General features: G+C 47.5%; 1 protein-coding gene across 1 annotated transcript; it reads right to left on the bottom strand.

The window, feature by feature from the left end:
* Nucleotides 1-306: 306 nt before the first annotated feature.
* On the bottom strand, nt 307-1606 carry LOC115309049. The gene has a single exon (XM_029967213.4). It carries the CDS (start codon nt 1604-1606, stop codon nt 317-319), a length of 1290 nt encoding a protein of 429 aa, XP_029823073.2. The 3' UTR covers nt 307-316.
* Between the last annotated feature and the right edge of the window lie 20299 nt (nt 1607-21905).

The raw sequence follows: 21905 nt of genomic DNA, 5'->3' as shown, positions 1-21905 counted from the left end.
TCCTACCAATTCTTCGTCCTCATTGCAAGCAAAATCCGTGTTAATTTGGCTTTGAGGGTGTGTCTCCTTGATTAGTAGTACGGCGACCCCCTCTTTTTCCTGCTTGCTCGTGTTGGTGATTACCGTCCTGTTCAGATATGTGTTGTAGCCCCTGACCTTCAGGTTAGCATGCCTCGTTTCTTGCAGGAGAAGAATGTCGGGGCTCTTGTCTCCCCATGTCTCTATTCTGGTTTTGAGTTCGTTAATTTTACCTTTAATTCCTCTGCAGTTCCATTGTAGTATCCAATACATTCTTTTTGGGGCTATGTCTCTTAGCTCAGGTTCCATATTCGTCTGAGAGAAGCTTGGTGAGTTGCCGCAATAATGCTATGAGAGGGTCTTTGATTTCCCCAACAGGTTTCTTTCTTGCTGCAGCTGCGTATGTCTTCTTTTCAGCACTGTTCGCTGGTTTTTCCGTTTCCGTGGGAGTTGCGCTTTTTCCTTTCTGTTCAGTGTTTTGCATGTAGGTGGGTTTGCCGTCCTTCCGCGGGACTCTCATCGGGCAATCCCTGCTGAGCGCCAGGTGTCTCCCCTTGCAGTTCACGCATGTGGGGTCCCCTCCACATGGCGCGTCTAGCCCGTTTGGGTGGGGTTTTCCGCACGTCTTACATACTTCTACCTTGCTTGTGCATGTTTCGGCCTTGTGGCCGATTCTATGGCAACGGTAGCAGACTACCGGCCTTGGCGTGTATGGGAAGACTTTTTGAATTATAAGTCCAACCGCTAGCTTCTTTGGTGGTTCCTTCCCTTCAAACGTTAATAGGACTGTTGTTCTTTTCTTGCCAATTATGGTCGCTGAAATGACCTGATGCGTCTTGCATATGATTTCTTCGCAGAGGGCTTCCATATCGTTTCCCGGGTTTCTCAGGTATATGACCCCTCTCGAGTGGTTGCTTGCGAGGCCTGGTATCACTTTGATTTCCGTGCTTTCGCCTCTTTCATTCGTAAACTTCTTCAGGTTACAAAGCCTTTCATATTCCACCTCGTTCTTTGTGGTGACAATGTAGTCGTTGGTTCTCGGGTCAATCCTTGCTCTTGCTCCATTTTCAAGCGAGATTCCCGCTTTCTTCATGGTCTGGTTGAAAGTTCGGTGATCTATGTCCAGCTTCGTGTTAGGCTTGTCGTTCTTGATTCTGACCTTGCGCACGCCCGCGTTGTTCCTGCGGCGGACCTCTATCCATTGTCCTTCCTTTTCTTCGTCTTGTTCGTTGTCCGGCTCCATGGGTGGCTCTGTTAGGGCCACTGTTTCGTCTACGTGCTGGAGTTCCTCCGTCCTTGGCCTTTTTCTGTCTGTCTTGTGTGGGTCGAGTCGTTCCCTCATTTCTTTTTCGAACTGCGTTCTAAGCTGAGTTTCCTGGGCTTTCAGTTGTAACTCAATCCGAGCTTGAAACTGAGCTTGTTGTGCTTCCATTTGCGCCTTCATCTGAGATTCCACCGAAGCCTTAACTTGGGCTCCAAAGTCATTCAGTAACGTATCCCAATTGTAAAACGTTTCGCCTGTCGCGCTGATCATTTTGTATTGTTCTGTGTTGAATCCACTCGGACCGAAGTGACTTGCTTGGGTCATTTCTGCCGATCTGCTGCCTTGGGTGGCTGCTCGCAGCACTTGGCGGCGCCACGAAGTCCGCCACGTAAACGGAGAGTCGTCTCGTTGGTGTCTCCCGATTGTGTTCCACTAAGGCCTAAGGAATTCCTCGGGGGCTTAGAAAGATGTCTTTCATCTTGTCCGACTTACAGGTCCTCACCGTGGTCTTCGTTCCTGGCCCTGGAGCGAAGGCCCGAAGCAAGTGGCTCGGTCCCGTCCGTCAAAGTGATTAAACCTTCAGGTTTACCGAAGACTTAGCGGAGCTTAGAAAAACACGTCTGGTAGCTTGGGTAGCTTCGTCTTCCTCCACTCAAGCTATTCCTTGAATTTGGATTGCACGCTTCATATGATTATACGAAGCACAGATGTGCCGGTTGCTCGCTTTTGTTTCTCGACGCAGCGCGGTCAAACGCACTGAAGCGCTTTCAAACGTGACTGTGCGTAGGGGCCTTAAGAAAGTGGAATTCTTTATCCGCGGCTTGTATCAGTCATACAGAAAAAATCGGTACCAAAATAAGCTGCCGCACCTTAACTCACTCCCAGAGACGTACCCCACGACAGTTCTAGAAATATGTAAAATGCAGACGCAGGATTCAGTTCAGAATAATACGCACTACGCGATACTTGTTGGATCTCGTATAAAACGAATTTTCAAAACTAGTACTCGCAGGTGTAGCTATGTGGAAAGATGCCCGCTTCATACGGGGAGAACCCAGGTTCGATGCAAACAATAAACATTTTTTTTTTTATTTTTTACAATTATTATTGAGAAAAATGAACGTCGACGAAACTTCGTACATATTCGTTTTTTCCTTTCCTTTAGTTTTTTTTTTTTTTTTTGCGGAATTATTTTTGAAAAAAAAAGTGAAAGCCGTTTACAACTCCCTGTAACGCCGAATTAGAGCGCAGCTCTTGAGGAGGAGGAGGGAAGGGTACTGGGGAGGGGGGTCAACTGAGCGAAAGGGGGGTCACGTGACGATGACAATGCCAATGATGTCATCCGTGACGTCATTGGTGACGTCATCAGTGACGATGACGATGCGGATACCGATGACGTCATTAGTGACGTCACTGATGACGTCACCAGTGATGATGACGATGACGATGCGGATGTCGGTGACGTCATCAGTGATGATGACGATGCGGATGCCGGTGACGACATCAGTGACGTCACTGATGACGTCATCAGTGATGACGATGACGATGCGGATGTTGGTGACGTCGTCAGTGATGATGACGATGACGATGCGGATGATGGTGACGTAATCAGTGGCGTCACTGATGACGTCATCAGTGATGATGACGATGACAATGCGGATGCCGGTGACGTCATCAGTGATGATGACAATGCGGATGCCGGTGACGCAATCAGTGACGATGATGTCATCGGGGGGTCACGTGACCTGGGCGGGGGGGTCACGTGATTTTGGGGGTCACGTGACCTTGGGAGGGGTCATGTGACCTTGGGGGAGTCACGTGGGCTGGGGGTCACGTGACCTTGGGGTCACGTGACCTTGGTTACGCCGACGGCGACGGCGACGCCGCTCAAGCCGGAAACGGGCGCCTAAGAGCTGCGCTCTAAAAGGAGGCTCTCCAGTGAAAATCCCTCGCTAATTCGGCACTGGTCAAAGAAGTATTGGAGAGCGTGGTGCCTAAATCATAAAGTGAATGTGGACACACTAAGCCAGAGTCGCGCGATGTTCAAACGTTATTCAAATCAAAACGCCAGCCCCATTGTTATTTTCTTCAGAAGTTAATTTGAACAGGAACACATTTTATTAGAAATACATTTCGGCTCCTTTGCTATGTTTCAAATTGAGAAGCAGCAATACATAGAGATATTTACGTTGAAAAGCGCATCTCTGTATTAATGTAAGAAATGTTTGCTGCCTTTAGTACGCACTTCTCTTCTCAGCTTCTCAGATCAGTTATATGCGGTCTGTCCAGATCGGGCCTCAATTGTTAGATTAATGCATAAATATTACGGTGACTATATGCATATTGTTGGTTTTGAACTGATGATGTACAAAGCACGAACTACAATAAAAGGTCTGGCTGCATATTTTAGGTTTTAAATTTCAGTGACAATAAGTGCGAGTACTCGTGCTCTCGTGCAATTATGTGATACCCCCCCCCCCCCCCCGACTTCATCAAATAAAGCGTCTTTCTAAAAAAACACAAAAAACAACAACATTGTAGAATAAAAAACAAATTCATTCGTGTTCTTTTTTTTGTGTTTGTTTTGGACGTAGGCCTTTAATTAACCGAGGGCGCAATGCCGGACAGTTTACAGAAAAGAACTTTTTAATAGCTTTCGAGTTTTTTTGTTTTTTTTTTAATTGTGCGAAGAGTGGTTTACAGTGCCTGACCCTCTAGGGTTATTGTTTTGAGTGAGACTTTGCTGAGCATTGCGATTGTTCGGCATCCTGTTGTATCTTTTAGTTAATTACTTTCCAGTCACTTCGTCGTCTTCTGTCCTTTGCCCTTTTCTACTTCCTCTTCTTTACCAAAAATATTAAAGAGAGAGTCTCGTGGCAGCTGCGCTCAAGTGTAGTCGTTCCATTCCGGGTCTCCAGACACCACATCCTTTCTGGCGAAAGAGGCTGGAGGGATTCTAACTCAAGCCGCCTCCAGACTTCTTGGAAAAATCAAGGACTCTGGAAATTCCCTGGGAGCGGTGGCTTTCACTGTTCGAATGTTACATGGGTGCATCTGGTGCCTATGCACTGCCCGTGGAACGCCGCCGATACCTGCTCCGCCAATGCCTGGGAATAGAGGGTCAGCGGGTCTTCGACAACCTGCCTTCTTCCCTCGCTGTCACTGTGCTGTCACCAGCAACGACGTCAGCGGCAGCCACTTCTAGATTGCTGACAACGAATGTCTATCAAGAGGCTGTCGAAGCTCTCAGCGCGCACTTCAAAAGGTTGTGCGACGTTAGCCTGGAGCGTCACCGCTTCCGACGGCGCCGTCAACTGCCTGGAGAATCCTTTTTAGATTCCTTAACCGCGCTTCGAGACATGGCAGTTCCGGTCAACTTCGATTCTCTACCGGACAAAAACATACGGGAACATTTAACGGCTGGGGAGCTATATATTACAATTCCAGGACGGCTGCTCCTGGATAGCACCCTTCCCTTCGAGCAAGTGGTGAAAATCGTCCTGAACGTCTAAAGGGTCAAGGCCGAAGCCAAAAAGATAACCGTAACTACAGAAAAGCAACTCACAAGCAACGTCACGCACGCCGCCCAGGCCGTCGACTACCGACCTTCACGTGGAGCTTCGTCCTCCCGTCGATTAGCGGGGCAGAACTTTCCACTGCGTCACGGCGACCGGCACAGCTCACAATTTCAGCAAGAGCTACGTGAGTGCATCCCTTTTTCCAAAAGTAGATCTGACTATCGCGCTCCGAGGTACAACAGCCAGCAATCGACTCCATCCACTGCCTTTGGACAGCCGCGGCGAGCCTTTCAAGCCCGAACACCTAAGCTACGCGAGACCTATCGCGACTGTTGATTATGTACAAATTGTGGATTCGGGGTGGACCGCTGTCAGAGGTACGACACCTGTCCAGCTCGAGGAAAGAATTGCGACGGTTGCGGCCGGATCGGACACTTCCAGAGCCTGTGCCGCAGCAGGCACCGACCTGTCCGCCGTCAGTCATGTGCGAATCTATGAAATCTTTTCCGGCGAAGAGGATGTCGAGACACAGGTTTGCATGTTGCTACACCTTCACGGATGGGAATTTACATCAACGTAAGTGTAGAGTAGACCACTTAAGTTCCTTTTGAATACCGGTGCGTCAGTTTCTATCGTCGAAAAGGAAGTATTTCAGAAGTATTTCAGAAATGACGCAAAGATTATTCCACCTCCGGTTACTCTCCTTAACTACTCCCGACAACGCACGGAAGTTCTTGGAGCGTTTAACATAACAGTAACGTTGAAGGGGCGTTCAGCCACGATTGTGTTTTATATATCGAATACCGGCACATCGTTGTTGGGAGTGGATGCCGTAAGAGCTCTGAATCTTCAGATTCAAGAATCAACAATGAGCTGCTTCTATACGGAAACCGAAGGCTTGACAGAAGCCTCTGAACAAAGCTCTGAGAGAGTGTCGCCTTTTGGCCCATCATCTTCGGGTCACAGCTCGACAGGAGCTCCTGAACATCACGACAAGCGAACAATACTGCCTACAACTGTACCTGCACGGGCCTCAGAGCGAGACGTGTCTTCGGACTCCATCGAGGCTGCGTGGATGTCCTGTCTTCAACCCCAGGAATCTGCAGCTACGTCCGATTGAGTTCTGACGCAAGTTGCTCCTCCAGGCCATGATAACGTAGCGAGACTTCCACCAGCGTTACGGGGCCTTCCAACGACCTTGAAGGAATACAGTCCCCTCTTTTCTCCCGAGCTGGGTCACGTGAAGGATTAACTCACAAGGTGAAGATCCGGAAATCAGTGCAGCCCGTGAAGCATAAAATACGTCGCATTCCATTGATGGCGCGGAAGCCTGTGACTGAAGAAAGCAAAAGCACTGAGACAGCAGAAGTAATTGAGCGTATAAGTGCCTCAGAATGGGTTTCACCCATTGTTGTGGTCCAGAAGAAAGATGGATCAATTCGGATGTGTGTGGACCTTCGTGAGGCTAATAAGGCTGTCGTCATTCACAGTCACCCTTTTCCTCATGTTGAGGAGCTTCTCAATGGGCTGCATGGCGCGAGACGTTTTTCCAACCAGCAAATGATGGTAACGATTCTAGAAGGATACGAAGGGGTCTTGTGTTACGTGGACGACGTCATAGGTTTTGGTAGGGCTAGAGAAGAACACCTGGAGCGATTGCGCCATGTGCTCCAGCGAATCGCTGATAGTGGACTCAAACTTAACAACAAGTGCGTTTTTGACGTTGCCGAACTCTCATTTTTAGGCCATCATATCAGCGGCAAAGGAATCGCCCAGTTAAACAAAAGATAGACGTCATCAACGCTGCCAAACTCCGTACATCAAAACGGAAGATGAATCAAAATAAAAGAAAAGCAAAAGCACTACCTCGCGAGCTTCGGTTTCCGAAGCTGCATCGAACGGAAGCGGTGACCGGAACTAAGTTTGAGAATGCGGAGGCGACTTCCGGAACGAGTCAGACATTTCGTACCGAAATATTAACTGAAATAAAAACTTCCACAAGTTTACGAACAGTTATTGAGGTTCTTTCGCTCCGGGGACGTTTCGGCTGGTTCAGCCAGACCGGGCTGACGTGGCGGAACCGCAGAGATCGAATGTGTCCCAACGCTCCGGCAGCCAGTGCTGTCGCGGCAATACGGTCACAGCGACGAAAGAGTTTGATGGCTCGATAATTGAACAAGACTTGACGCAGAATTGAATCCACAAAGCCTACCGCCCGGTGGCTTCGAGTTTATTACGTGTCCCACTCAGCAGTACGTGGGTGTTTTAAAAAGTAAGGGCAAATTGATAGTACAGGAAACAAAAATCGCAGTTCAAGCTCCTCCACAGAGAGAGAATATATATTTTTAGAGGATATGTTGATAGGGGCCAATAGGTGGCTTGTAGAGCTTAATAGAAAGTTCACCATATAAAAATTGGCGGTGCCTCTAGCTGTTTGCACCGTTAAGGTGGAGCGAGCATGTCATCGAATTTTTGTGGGCGGAAGGCGGAAAACCTTATGAAAGTCATGGAATAATGCTTTGAAAGTATAGAGATCCCTGAATTAGCGAAGGAGGGGGCGTATGAGTGTGTCAACGCGTTTAAAAATTGGGGAACTTCAATCTGTGATCAGCAAAGCTCCGGTCGTCTGGCCGGGAAGTTGTGGATCACGGATGGATGTTCGCCCAAATCTTGAACCCATGCTTTGCCAAGGCGTTGCATTTATTGAGGTCCCGGCTGTTTGCTTGTACGGCAGAAAGGAAAGTAACGATGGTTATAATTTGGAGGAAGCTGATAGCGTCAATGTGAGCACAAAAAGCAGGCAAAGAACACGAAAACGTGCGCTCAAAATATGCACACTATGGAGCCTGTATACGACCGAAGGTCTCTCGAACACCGTGCAGCGAACCCTCTACACCGTTCATCCCTAAGCGATCAGCACGGCTGGACCTACGCGCTCGCCGGACCAATTAACCACCTCCCTTTCTTCACCCGACTCACCCCCTGGGCGTGGGTAATGTTGCGATCATGTGGCAAAACATAGAGGCATGAATAATCCAACGAGCCCGCAGCTTCCATCGCACTGTCGTCTTAAGCCGGGGTCGCACTGCTCATACATCATACAAACGACAGCCTACAAACCCGAGTCAGCGCCATATTCGTGGTTCCAATGCTGCGTGCCAAGTTTCTCCTTGTATTCAGAGCAGTGAGGCATAATGGAGTATGGGAACGTGCACTCAGATGAAGATGCGGCCGACTCATAGGCGTCTTCTGTCGGGAAGAAAACTGCTTGTCGGTTCCCTTGTCTTCATTCCGTTTAGTACGCTTATCTTCCCCTCTACCTACAGGAAGAGGTTTCTACACTACCCACCCCCTCCCCCCAGAAAGAAGAAGGGTTCCCCCTTTCTCAAATGGAAAGGAGGAATTGAGGGAGTTTCCTTTGTGAACCAGGCCCGAGCGTACTTTTGGAAGTGCGTGCGCGTAAGCCTATAAAGCACGACTCCAATTACTGTTTTTCCGGGGGACAGACGCGACAGGAGTTTGCTGCTTGGATACTGTATGGAAAAGCTTGAGAAAGAGAGACAGAGAGAGGAAGAGAGATAATTAAGACCACACGGATGTGCAATAATTGAAAGGGCCTAAATTCCTTTTTTCCTTACCTTCGAACTCTGTGGCGCATTAATTAATGCACTGCGATCGTTTCGGTAGTAAGGACCAGACATCACAAATAACTTATACAATTGACGGGTTTGGGAAAAGTCATATTGACATTCGATCTCGCTGTTTTAAGAATAAGTAGTATGCCATAGTCACCAGTGTTCGTACTGTAAAAAAGTGACCGCTTCCGCATCAATTTCTGAAGCCATTCATGTGCCTGTCGCCACCTTTTTCCGCTTTACGCGCATTCAAAGAAGTCTAAAATTTAATATAATTAAACTTCCTATTTACCTCAGCTCAAGATATGCAAAAAGCCGCTTTAAAGGGGCACTGACACCCCAAAGGTCGTATTTTTTTTATTGTATAAAATGCGGCAAATTGTAGCCATAACCATGCAAAAAGAAAAAAAAAACACCCGCCACAAAAACAAAACAAAAACAAAAAATTTTTACGGGCGCGCGCCTTTTTATTTTTTCGTTTTTCTCTCCCGTTTTTTAACTCCTCACTTCCTTTGATTTGTGACTTCAAATTTCAAGAATTTTAGAAGCTTTGTAGGTGACACTTCTAGAGATAGTCACATAGGAGACATTTCCAGTCTTCGTTCACAACGCACAATACTGTCGTCGCAATGCTGCTGCTATGTTGCTGACACGCAGAAATACGGAACCAATTGATTGCTGGGTGGCACTTGTTACCAAAAAAAGTAAAAAAGAACTGGACTCAGCTCAGAAAGCATGCAGGCACCCGGCAGGAAAATTTGCCTAGCCTGGACGCAGTTTCAGCGGTTTCTGTTTCTATAACGTCGTCAACGTCCACACGTCGTTCCGCAATCCGGAGGCGGCCCTCTTAGCACAGTCTAGGCGGCGCTGCTGGCCCTGCTCCAGAGCTAGGCTGTTTCTAACGTCCTCTCTTGCTCGTTTGACAAAATTGTGGTAAAAACGTCCATACAACCTAGATGTTCTACACGTTTCGACTGAGAGACAGAATTAATTCCGCTGCCGCTGGAGCTCAATCAACTCAACAACGTGAACTAAACAACGCCGACACCAACGTGTACTAAACAAAAACGAAAGATGAGGCGGGAGAGCGTTACCTTTCTTGCGTCTGCCTGAACGAGAAAAGAAGAACGTATCGTTCTCCTCTTCGTCTCGTGCCCGCTTGGGTGCGCGTCAGTAGAAGGAAGGAAATCGCACCGTTGCTACTATTTTCGTCTTTTCTTTTTTCTTTCTTCCATAAAGTGTGTTTCAAGACAAACTTTACGTATGGTTCTGGCTTGTGCTAAGGATTCGAGGTTTGGCTATGTAAGTTAGTTTAGAGACCAGAAAAGATGCTCTCGGGACCACGGAACCTGAGATAACGGCGCTTAGTAGTCCACGCTCTATGTACACACTAAAAATTTCAACACCCATGTTCGTGTTAAAAGGGTGTTTTTCCGAGCTCACACCCTTCCTACACCATTTTTACATGATTTTTGAATATTCAAGGGTGTACGGAAAGGCCTACACCCTTCGTACATTCTTTTTATACCCTACGGCTACCGAAATCGTGTTAAGAGGGTGTTGCGGTGGTACACCCATGATTTCCGAGTCGTCGAACTCGGAAACAGCCGAATTGCAGACATACGCGCCGACAGCAGAAGTCAAGAAGCAGCCTGCTCAATTTAGAGGATTTCGTGAAGTTCAAGTAAGCACAATGGGCAGCTGACATCCAAGCCAAGCCAACGCTCAAGTTGTTTTCAAGTCAGATGAATGCCGGCGTTGTGTACAAGCTCCTTGGTTGTTTACGTGCAAGCGACCACGAAAATAGCATCGGTTACTCACGCACTTCTGCTGAGAATGGTGAGACCACATCGGTTCTATTATGATACATTCCGTCTCATCCTGAGATGTACTAAAGCGAAGGCTAGACGCGCGAGACGGTTCGGGCTCACAGCTTTACTGTGAGCCTGTACCGTAAAGGTCGGTTCCGACACTTGCGTTTGAGTGTGTTTGTCTGCGTTGCGTTTAGAACCGAAAACGAGTCACCGGCACATCTGTGCTTCGTATGAAGCGTGGATTCCAATTCAAAGAATCATCTTGGCACGCGATATAAGCAGCAGGGATGTCCTGGTTTCTCGCAGCCGCAACGCCGTCAAACGCAACTGTTTGAACCAGGCTTTATGTGGTTGTCCTGTGCTTGTCCCTCGCGCTTTATTTTTTCGATTTTAAGTATTCATTTTCAACTCGCTCGCTTTTACCAGTACTAGTAGATACTCAAGCTGCACGAGGGTTCGTGCAGTGCGACCATATAGCGATGCTATGAGTTTGTGCTCGAGCCTTGGCTTTAATGCATCTTAGTGGGGAAGGCAATCATCGGGGATATATGACACACGATGATGCCAAGTCTGTTCACGGCGGACTCTCGTGCTGTTCTGATTGGAGGAGAAGGGGCGTGTAAAAAATTGGCAAATGGAACATGGTTAGCGACAGCGCAAATATATGTTGGAAAAAGTTCACAATATTGAAGTGCAGCAGCCTGAAACTTTGGAGTTAAGCAATCAGAGAATCATTTGAAGACATCTTTAGAGGTTCAGCCTTCTCTCCCCCCACACCAATATCGAAGGCTGCTAGGATATTGGTTCAGGCTAAGCCCTCTGTCTTTCAGTCAGCGAACTCGAGCCGTTCCACCTGACCTTGTTATTCCATAACAGATATGTTAGAAAATGGAATGCAGATTTTCTTTACACGGCCAAAACATAAAGTGTTATCAAATAATACCTGCCATATTCATATTCTACATTTACAGACCGGGGCTGCCCCGCCTGTGGAGGGTGAAGATGCGAGCAGCCTCGAAGCCCACCAACAGTGGCTGTGTGCTGAGAACGAAAGCTGGTGCCTGACGACGGCCAGATTGATCTTCGAATGGATGCGACTGCCTGCAAATGGCTACATGCGATGGCTTAATGCGTTGATATTGATGGGCATATAGACTGCACAGAATGCTTATCCCTACCTGATGGATGCTAGGAGGGTATGCATCCCATATTTTTTTACTGATCTCTACGACAATTGCTAAATTGCGCTTCCCCGCTCCGTGATTGCGGCTGCCGGACGACCATCTTGGGACACGGAAAATTAACCTTTTGGAGCGTTGCAGAGGCTGGCCGGCAGCGTGCTGAAGACATGTTTTTTGCTCGTTTGTCGTCATTGGGAGCGTTAAAGTGGCCCTGCAATAACTTTTTGACTGGTTTTTAATTTGGACCGAACCTGAGCGCACTGAACGTAGTAATTTAAAGAAACTTTTCTTTTATCAAATTTCGCTTTATTTTAAAAGTTATAGGCAAATTAGACTTAAAAAAAAAAAGCAAAAAATAACATCCTTCATGACGTCGTAGGTCCTGGCTTGAGTGGCCGTGAAGTAGTGAGCTCATCGAGCGCTCACGGCTGCCGCACTCAGTGTCGACGGCTCGAGAGGGTGCCACGTGTTGACGTGAAGCACGTGTTGAAGCACGTGTTGACTAGGCTGTATGAAGCGGGCGGCCAGGGCAGCTCGCATTGCATTTGCCGCGCGATTAAAAAATTCGGCATAACCTTCATTGGCCACAAACGACGGCAAACACAAGGTAAAGATCAGTTCAGAACGGGAGCCACTTCGCGCTGCCATACCGCCAAAGGGTCAAATCGCCAGCCAAGCCCGCGCCGAAAGCCTTGGGAACGCTCGGAACCGGTCGGATCCTCGAGCCGGTATACGACCGCAGCGCCACCGCGTACATCCGGGACCTTTCTAAGCCCATTGTTCGTCGGAGCCTCATCCCACTACGCCTTTCTAGTACTATGCGCCGTTTTTTTCACCGCTTGGTGGCGGGTTTGTCGACGGGTCTTTTCTTGTTTCCGTACTTTATAAACTGCATTTGTTTCTTTTCTGATCTAAAATATTGAACAAAAACTACTTTCATACATAATTGAAACGGTTCGCGACACTTATATTTTGTATCGACTAAAAAAAAAGCTTTTAGCGGCTCTGACCAGTAGTAAGCCCAGGACCAAAGACGTCACATATTCCGCGCTTTCGGCAACGCGGGTCGCCCTCGTAGGTGGAGGAGGTTTCCGCGTCGTCCGGTTAAAATATGACTCACTGATATTTGGTTATTCTCTCCGTGCCTGCTGGCTTGCCCGAACCCAAAGAGACGTGGAAACCGCAAAAGAGGTAGACGCTTAAGTATGATTGCAGCTCCCCTTTAAGTCCACACTCCTTTACTCCTACTCTGACACTCCGAGTTTCATACTCCAGGCACAGCAACTAAACGGCGCATGGCGTACAGGAGCGCGACACACCGAATCTATTGACGAGCCGCACAAGCTCCTTCCCACCGCACGGTTATGACGAACCTGGCATCCCGTGGATACGGGTGGGAGAAGCCAAAATTATTTCGGTGGTAAATTAATTAAAGCCAGTGTAGAGCGGCAGGGTACAAAGTAAAAGAGACGGCGACGTTATGAAGTTTCTACGAACGTTTAAGTATTTCTGAGAGGTTTGGAGACTCGCTTCGAGCACGTGCGGGGAAAGGCACCTTGGCTGATCTATTTATTGACCGTGCAAGCTGTTTATATTTGAATTAAAGACAACATTCTTGAACCCGTTTGTCGACGCACGATACCCTCACACTTGCCAGATATTTCGTGGTTTCGTATTGCAGCGAGACGGAATGCGATGGAAGCTGTTGATGTGCTATGCCGATACCGGAAAACTGTCGTTCAATAGATAGCACGTCAATTCGTTTCAGGCGAGACATGAACATGATGTTTCGGCTTTCCATTCGAAGTATCCTGATTCTCTGGGCAAAGCATCCTAGAAAGGGCAGCGCTCCGACTGTCTTCTCATCTTCCAGGGAAGCCGAGGGATATAAAAGTGATCACTGAGCGGCGGGGCTGGATGGTTCATGGTTGCCATTCAGTGACCGTCGGACCCGCTGTGAGACGCACTCGTGTCTTAGTAGCGGAGCCGGACAGTGAGTCGAGCACGTGGGTACTTTTAGTACCACTGGTTTTCCCGGGCCGTTCCACTGGCTGTACAACACAATAGTTGGTTTCATTTATAACCCCTTAATTCCAATTGGCTTTTTCCTGAAATTTTCACTTGATCACAAGATCCTATTCATTTTTATTGTAATTGGGTTAAGCCTGCGGTGCGAAAGCGGGAGCGGGCAGGGGACAAGTTTTTCTTAAATTTTTTACAGGAGCCCCGAATTCAAAATCTGTCTTCTCACCTCAATAACTTTTCTGTCGCTGTGCTGTCGGTAACCTTCCGTTCAATAGATGAATTCGTTTTCAGGCGAGATGCACGAACAAACCCTTCCCGCAATGCTAACTGATGCTTCAGCTTTCCAATCTCAGTATCTTTATTCGCTGCAGCTGGACTAAGCAGTTTAAAAAGGGCAGCCGTCCCACTGTCTTCTCGGCAACTTTTCTGCCGCCGAGCTATCAGCACGCTCGTTCGATAGATCACTTTGTTCTCAGGCAAGGCACATGAACAAACCTTTTCCGGAATGCTAATTGCTGTCTTGGCTTTCAAATCAAATTGTTTTTACCTGCTGGATTAACCACTAATGGACTGAAAAGGAGCAGCTGTCCGGCTACGCCTTTTGTTTCAACAATCTCAACAATAGCACAGCCATCTTGTTTGTGGACGTGACATCACGGAGCGCAAAGAAGTCACTTGTGCTCCAAGAAATGCTCGGAGCACGAAGAGCACGCTCGAGTGCCAGTCTCCGGCGGCGCTCCCCTCTGTTTAGTGAAAGGAGCGCCAAACGCTCGCAATGTGTAAAAAATGAGAATTTCCTTTGAAAACGCATGAAATTTTTTTGCAACAGCGCGGCACCGCAAGAAAAAAGCACAACTTGTCGAACATCGAGTCTCGCCGGTCTTGCGGCGTGATCAAAGCTTCCTTGGCCTGCCAAACTGCTGCGTCTCTGTGCCTTTTCACGCTTGGATACTTATCAAGAATCGATGCCATGGCAGAGCTTTGAAGGTATGTCGCACATAGGCGTCTTCTCTATCACCCAGCTGTTCCAGCGAGTTGCTATCAATAGGAAACGAAATCGGTGGTTGCTATTATGCATTAACCATGGCTATGTTCCAAATCTACTCAAATGGATCACATGACAGCACAAATAGAGCAATGCTGTGGAAGAAGGTAGGTTTTCGAAGGCAAAAGTATGAAGCAGCGATATCTGAAGTTTGTCAAACGTGGCCCGTCCATATGGTTGTGTGCAATCTGTCGCCGTCGCCATAGCCTCCTACCCCTCCTTTGTCGCCACTGGATCATGCCCGTTTCTGGACTGCAAGTGCCGCAAGTTACAAATACAGTCGTAAGAGTAAAGTAAAATGCTGCTCCAGAGGCACATGCATCTTCATGCACTTTGCACTCATGAAACAAATCCACACGGCGTTAATTCTTGATCGGTATTCAAGCGTGCGAAGACAAAGATGCAGGACTTTGGCATGCCAAGGAAGCTTTGATCATGTCGCCAGAACGGTAAGACTTGCGTTAGACGAGTTGCCCCTCTTTCTTGCGGTGCTGAGCTTTCGTAAAAATTTCCATGTGTTCTCAAACGCAATTCTCACCGTTCGGGGTTTTAACAAACTTCTTCGGTAAATGACAACGAACGAGCAGAAAACATTTCTTCAGCTTACTGCCGTCCAGCCTCCGCAACGCTCCAAAAGGTTGACTGATAATCTTTGTCCCAAGGTGGCCATCCGGTGGCCGCACCTGAGCTACAACGACCAAGCGGAGACACGCGATCCAGCAAATTGTCGTGGAGATCAATGGTATTGCTTGCACGGCGTATTATTAGTCTTCAGAGCAAACACAAGTGTCGCTCCGGTCGCCACGTCTTGATTGGGTGACGTGTACCGTGACGTCTGGTGACGGACTCCGCTTCGCGTTCTGGCATCTGGCTGGCTTCCCTGCGCCCGTTTCCTCACGATCGGAGGTTTGTGATCATGCTGACCTACTGTTCAGCGCTGCAATGCAATTTCCAAAAAGAAGCTGGTATCATATTCTACCACCCGAAAACTTCGAGATTAAAGAGAGCATGGACAGTCAGACTAATGATGGGAAAGGCACCGTCAACATCGGCCGTTGTGAGCTGTAAGCACGTTGAGAAGCGGGGCTTCGTTTACCCAGTGTACAAGGCGCTGGGTGAGACTTATGCCGACAGAATTTTCATAGCTTTTCCAACCGTTTTTGTCACGTTTACCTTTATAATTGGGTTATAAGTATGGAAAGCTATCGGTGGAGGCAACTCCGTCGATGAACCCCCCCGCCCCCTCCACACGATATAAGGCGGTTGTGCAAGGGGTTGTGGAAGCGGCGGTGTAAGTGTTTCAGACACTGAAATTCTGTTCTTTGCAGATTCATGAGTTAAGCGCGAGACACATGCGCGAAAAATCCATCCGATCCAACGTCCGATCCGACAGTACTACTGCCTGATCCGAAAAATTTGGTCGTTTCAGGCGTCAGATCGGCGATCCGACATGCGTCAAACGCGCCAGATAGTTTCGCACGGCGGACGGATTGTCGGATGCGTCCAGCCAATGACAGCACAGCTAGTGCGAACGTCATGATGACGTACTTGGTCTGTCGGGACGAATAAGAAAACGGGACGGGCGACGGGAAGCCGGACGCGTGGATCCCGCTGATCCATTCGAGAAAGATGGCCCCGGCAAAGAATGCACGCGCTAACAAGAACGAGCTCCTAGCTTCGCTCGTGCGAGCTAAACCATCAATCTGGGACCAGAGATCTATGAACGCGGACCTCCGCTGGAGTGCTTGGAAGTTGGATCTCCTGGGCGGAGCCGAACGGATCGTTGTGTCGCTTGCAAGGTCGGAAGCGTGTGCGTGTGTCTCAATTCGGAGCGGCGTTCGGACTGTCGGATCCGACAATTCTGCCGTCCATTTGTCTCGCGCTTTAGGAGAACATCAGACCCCGCTTTGCGGGCATACAAATGGCATTTAAGTCAAAAGCCTTTGGGCGGTCTCACTTGTAATTTTCTCCCCATGGCCCAGAATATATTTAACATGTTGCTCGAGCAGAATGCAGCTTTTTCGCTGAGACGTTTTTGTTTAGAAACAAAGTTGAAAAAACCTCTTAATTTATTCAAATCATCAGCAGCGTTGATTGTGCGAGATGTAAATATATTGCAATGCTCCTGCAAGTGTGGTGGCATTTCTTCCTTTTCATATACCAGCTGTGATTCATGCACTGTCTGCCCCGGGAAACCATGCTCGGAATGTTGGTTGAAGTTTCGCCTGCAGCTACAGATCATACCTCAATAAGGCCGCATATAATAATTCACATTTCCTACGTAAAATGTGCACAAAAAAAAAAACAAAAAAAAACCAAAGTAATATGCCGACAGCTAACGCCGTCTCGGCCTTTGTAGGGCGAGTGAGGGGATAAATTTTGTCCTCAGCATGACGTCACCCCGGCTCGCTGTAAAAGGTCGCCACCCAAACTTCTCGGTGCTAATACTCTCACCATACAATGCACCTGTTATTTGTTTGGCCCCGGGTCATGAAATCATTCTCAGTTTGCCATTCCATCTCACCGAGAGCCCGATTTTGGTCATTGAAGTCTCAGCCGGCTTGCACTGAAGAAGTATTAGCGAGTTCGTTTCACGGCACTCGTGCCCACGCGTGTCCACTCACAGCGTGGAGCGGGTTCGTTTCAGCCGGCACTCCACGAGTGGTTGCACTCTCCGAGTCCGTTTCATTGCTGACACCCCACGCGTGCATGCACCCGCTGCACTGAGAAAATCGAGATTGTGCCAAAATGCAATCCCGTCGTGCCTCGCTCCGGCTAGGCCGGCAAGGTGCTGGAGCAGATGACGAAAGTTTGTCTGCTACGATGTGTCGCGGAACTGAAAGGAAAAAAGTAGATTTTCTGATAGAAATTGCGTCCCGCAGGCAACGGAATCAAACGCGAGCTTGAACTGTGAGCGTCTCCTATTTCATGAAGGAAGCAGTTGACAAACCGTGCTTTATTTGGAGGTTTTAAGTCGCTCTGTTGCCGTAAAAACGCTGAAATATACCAGTGTGTAAAGAAATGCTCAGAACAAATGCATCAGCGGCCCCCGAGATGTTTATCACCAACGTGTGCGGGTGAAAAATTGAACATTTGTCGACAAAACTGCCCCAGCAGAAACTTTGACTGCCCAATAAGCATCAGAGAAAGCTAAATTTAGTGATTTTATCCGAGGCTTGAGCAATATCATCATGTTTAACATTTACCTACTTCAGCTAACTTGCCCCGTCATATTTTGTTCGAGAAAGCTCTCGTTCTTGACGCCCTCACCAAAGCTAATATCTGATCCACCTGTAATGACGTCCGAAATCGAAAAGTTTTGCTGGGTATTCCAGCAGACTAGTTTTAAGGCGTACCCTTTCAGTGGTCCACGCATAATGCCATACTCAAATGGATCAAGCTTCTGCTCGGACAGCATCATCCATTTTCTTCAGTGTAAACGGTTATGAGAATTGAAAGATCGCAACCAGCTGCTTTGTAGACAGCTGGTTGCGGAAATTTATGCCGTCTGTAACTATCCCTATGACAGCCGAGTTGCTTGAAGTCATCGCAACTATAAACTACAGGCTGCAGCGACCAACGTTTGTAGATAAACGTTGGTAGCGACTGTACTCTCGCATTCCCACCCAACACTCCGAACAGCAAGGCACCAGTTTCGGTTTGAGGTCGGTATTCTTTCTACAACATAGATGGCGGCAGCATCAGTCATCCGCACTTGGTGCATTTGGCGAATTCGTTTGAGTCCAGTTCTCCGTGCGATGCATTCTGCGAGTGCGATGCATTCTGGGAGAGAACTCAAACGGTGCCAGTGCGTGTGAAACGAACTCGCTATAAAATACCGCTACCAGACGCATCGTCTGCTAACATGAGGGAATAATAATGAGTTTGTTTGCTACTAGGTAAATATCATTCTCTGACAGAAACAAAACAACGAACAGACTGGCAAGTCATCTGCGAACAGAGCCAAAAAGGGACAATCGTCTGCTATGAATTGTGTGCTGCGCAGAGTGAGATCAAAAGCTAATTGAAATATGGAACATCGGCTATTTTGCGGATGCGATTGTCCTGTGCTTCGTTTGGCTATGCTGATTTGTTTTCTGGCTGTGTGTAACTTGACACCCACTGGTGCTAAAACAAGAGCTTGGGACAAGCACCCACCTTACCACGATATCAATCTCACTACCCGAAAGAGTATTGGATTTAATTACTGAGTGCCTTTTCCATTGACAAGAAGGCCCCAACATTTTCTAAGAACTCCAGTAGGGTTTTGTTGTTGCATCTTTATACTCGCAACTCATTCACTTTGCCAATTTCGTTTTTCAAGCCTGGCTCAGCTGGGAAGCTGAGCGGCGAGTCTGAAACTGTACCAATATTGTTTCCGGTCAGACTGTCCATTATTATTTATTGTTCTTCCCTGCTATTGTGATATGTCTGCAGTGTAGTCATGACAGGGGCTTGAATGGTGGCTCCTACTTTCTACACATGGGTCCTAGGAAACATTTTGTAAGTGATGAGGTGCCCACAATCATGGGCGTCAGCAAAGTGGCGGAAAAGGGGGGGGGATTATTCTGAAGGGGTGTAGCTTTCAAACCTATAACTTTGAAAGAAAACGAGGTTTGCCCCCCTCCCCCTCCTTTTCCTGCAAAACGAACTGCAGATGCCCATGCACGCAATCTAGGCCAACGGTTCCGGAAAGAGGGTTTGTGGAACCTCTCCGTAAAGGCATTTTAGGAGTCCGCAAAACTCTGCCGGCAATAATTTTTTTTAAAATATGATTTGGGGCATTGAGTTGAGCCCAGTCCGGCCATGGCACATTCACAGCTCCGGGAGAAAAAGGAATCTACAGAAGAATACCTCTTTTCACTCTTCCCCCTTTTTATTCTTGGTAAACACGTTTGCAGTCCACCCCCCCCCCCCCCCCCCTTTTTTTACACTGCCTGGCGTCTCCCATCACTTCTGCCAGTCCAAAAAGGGTTTGCTTGCCACGATTGGCGGTTTCCTTCTTCTCTCTATAGCATCCTTTCTGCTAAGGTGGAAAGAGTGTAGACGGAGCTTCTTCCCCTCACCGTACCGTCTTAACCTGCAACATACTATACTCTCGGGAACAAGATAATAGCCTTGTATCTTTTCTGCCGCCACAAATGCTGTGCTTAGCATGTTTTTGGCAGAGGCTTTTGCTGCCACCACATGCCACGCTATGAAGTGGAGTGCCACGGTGTGTGCGTGCCACATGTCGCATAAAGCAGTGCACTTTCAAGCTGCGTGGATGCAATGACGGCAGAAAAAACACCAGCAGAGCGGACAATACACAGCATGTTATTAACAGCACAGGTTAATTCCCAATAAATCACAATCTGAATCATTACTGTAAAACCATTTATTTTTGCAAATCGGTCACAGAGGACATAATCGCGGCCACTAAATTTTGCGAATTCCAGACGCATGCATTCAAACTCTTAAGGAGATTATAAAAGCAATTTCGAAATTTTATTTGACGTCTCAAATGGGCGTCGGGATCATCTCAGACACTGTTGACCAAGTTCCAGCCCGAACAGAAGTTTGTGTGCCGCACCAATCAATTAAACAGTTGTGGTAATATTTGCGCGGGGACGATGCCTGAGACCCCCCCCCCCCCCCCAAGACGGCGGCAGAAAGGTGAATTAAAGTGCGCCGTCAAAGCGTGACGACAACGGGCTCCTCGTCAGGCGATTGCTTCAAACGGTTTAAACGAATGATGCGCTCTTGGTTTAGAATTCGGTAGTGAGATGGCATACAAAAAAGTAATTTGAATGTTGGATAATTTTTTTAAAGCTGTAGTTCGGAATTAATAGGTTTCATAGCGTGTGTAGGAATAGGTTCCATAGCATGTGTAGCGTGTGGGATGACAAGGAAGAAGACTTGTGGAAATAAATGACAGTTGTATGGTGTGCTGGTTTTGAGACGGTGGTGTGTATGTTCCTTTTTGTTTCCTTGTCTCAAGGAAGCAAAATTTTGACAGCAAATTTTTAACCCTGCTAGTGCACACCTTTCTGATCCAAAACTGACTTCAAGACCCAGTAGGTTTCGAAGCCGGTTTCAAATAAGAAAACCAACGTAAAAGTCAACTTCGAAACCCGGGATGTTTTGAAGTGATTTTTGGCGTTAGTTCCCGAAAATATATGTCATCAGTTTGGTGGCCGGGAGCTAAAAGCATTTCATGCTTAAAATCATACTCATCAGTGCGGCCTTTATTATTCTCTGACTGAATCAATTCTGCTTTTATATGCAGGAGGGAACCATTTGGCTTTTCGAAGGCTTTACTGTGGTCATGGCGGCCTACTGGCTTTTCGGCTTCGCCCATGGCCAGAAGACGTACAATACAAGCTGCCTTCTTGAGAGGCTTTGTCTTATTCTAATCAACTCACAGCTACGGCCAGTTGCAATCAAGGTGATTAATACAATCAAGAAAACACCTGTAGCCTGATTGCTGATCACATAGTGCAATCGCCAAAATCTGTGAAACTCCTGCCAGGATTGTTCCGATTTTCGAAATCATTAAAGCCTTTGTTTGTTTTTCTTGAGATGGCAGCTGCAAGCTGTGTGGCTCACATACCTAAGTATGCTTCAATTCATGACCAGCTTTATTCGTTTATTTTCATCACATTTCTCTAGTCCTCCGTGTTGTTTCCTAGTCATCAAACTATTAGACACCTGTATGGAGTAGTTACATTTTGTTTTTACGTTTTTATCAAAACGGTTTGTGTCACCCTGTCTGGAATTCATCACCCTTACTACGAAATGTCAAATTAATCTCACGTTGAGATACTTTTTAAAAGTGGAGATGACCGGCATTAAATGTTGTGTTTCTTTATCACTCCTGTTCATACTTTGTATATTACTTCAGTCAAAAGACACCACCAGTGTTCAATACGCCCCGTCCGAGCACAAGCTTTTCAGCCTGGATAAGGTGAGCGTGAGTGAGCACGTACTAAGCAGTGCCGAAGGTAATGAGCGTGCACTGCTGCATTTTCAAAGTTTCAGAAATGCGCTTTTTTAGAAAAAAATAAAAGCCAGGCATTGTTGTGGTATATTCATAACATTGTGGCTTTCGTGAAGAATGCGGGCATTCTGAAGGTGTTGCCGAAGGCTTGCCAGGGTGACAGCGCGGTCGAAGGCGACAAGTGCGAGCTAGTACACGCTCTATCGCAAGCTCTTGTTCTGCGAAAGCGCTTCGCAAAGTCGCTCTTGCATGCCTGTAGCCTTTGCTGCCCTACAGTGGTAATGGTAGGCAACTCCGGCTGACACAAGAAATCATCCCATCGCTGCCACACTCCGTTTCCCTTTAAAGGGCTGGTGAACCGAAATTTGGATTTCAGAAAACGACGCAGAAGCCGTAGGCGGGACGCTACAATCCCTAAAACACTAC

The sequence above is a fragment of the Ixodes scapularis genome, unplaced genomic scaffold, assembly GCF_016920785.2.
Source record: "Ixodes scapularis isolate PalLabHiFi unplaced genomic scaffold, ASM1692078v2 PGA_scaffold0__279_contigs__length_252992795, whole genome shotgun sequence".
In the NCBI taxonomy this organism is placed as follows: Eukaryota; Metazoa; Arthropoda; class Arachnida; order Ixodida; family Ixodidae; genus Ixodes; species Ixodes scapularis.
Note: the sequence above shows the minus strand (reverse complement) of the source record. Positions and strands in the feature narration are given on the sequence as shown.

Coding starts and splice junctions, on each gene's coding strand:
- LOC115309049 (XM_029967213.4), bottom strand. CDS start 1,606: ATGACCCAAGCAAGTCACTTCGGTCCGAGTGGATTCAACACAGAACAA.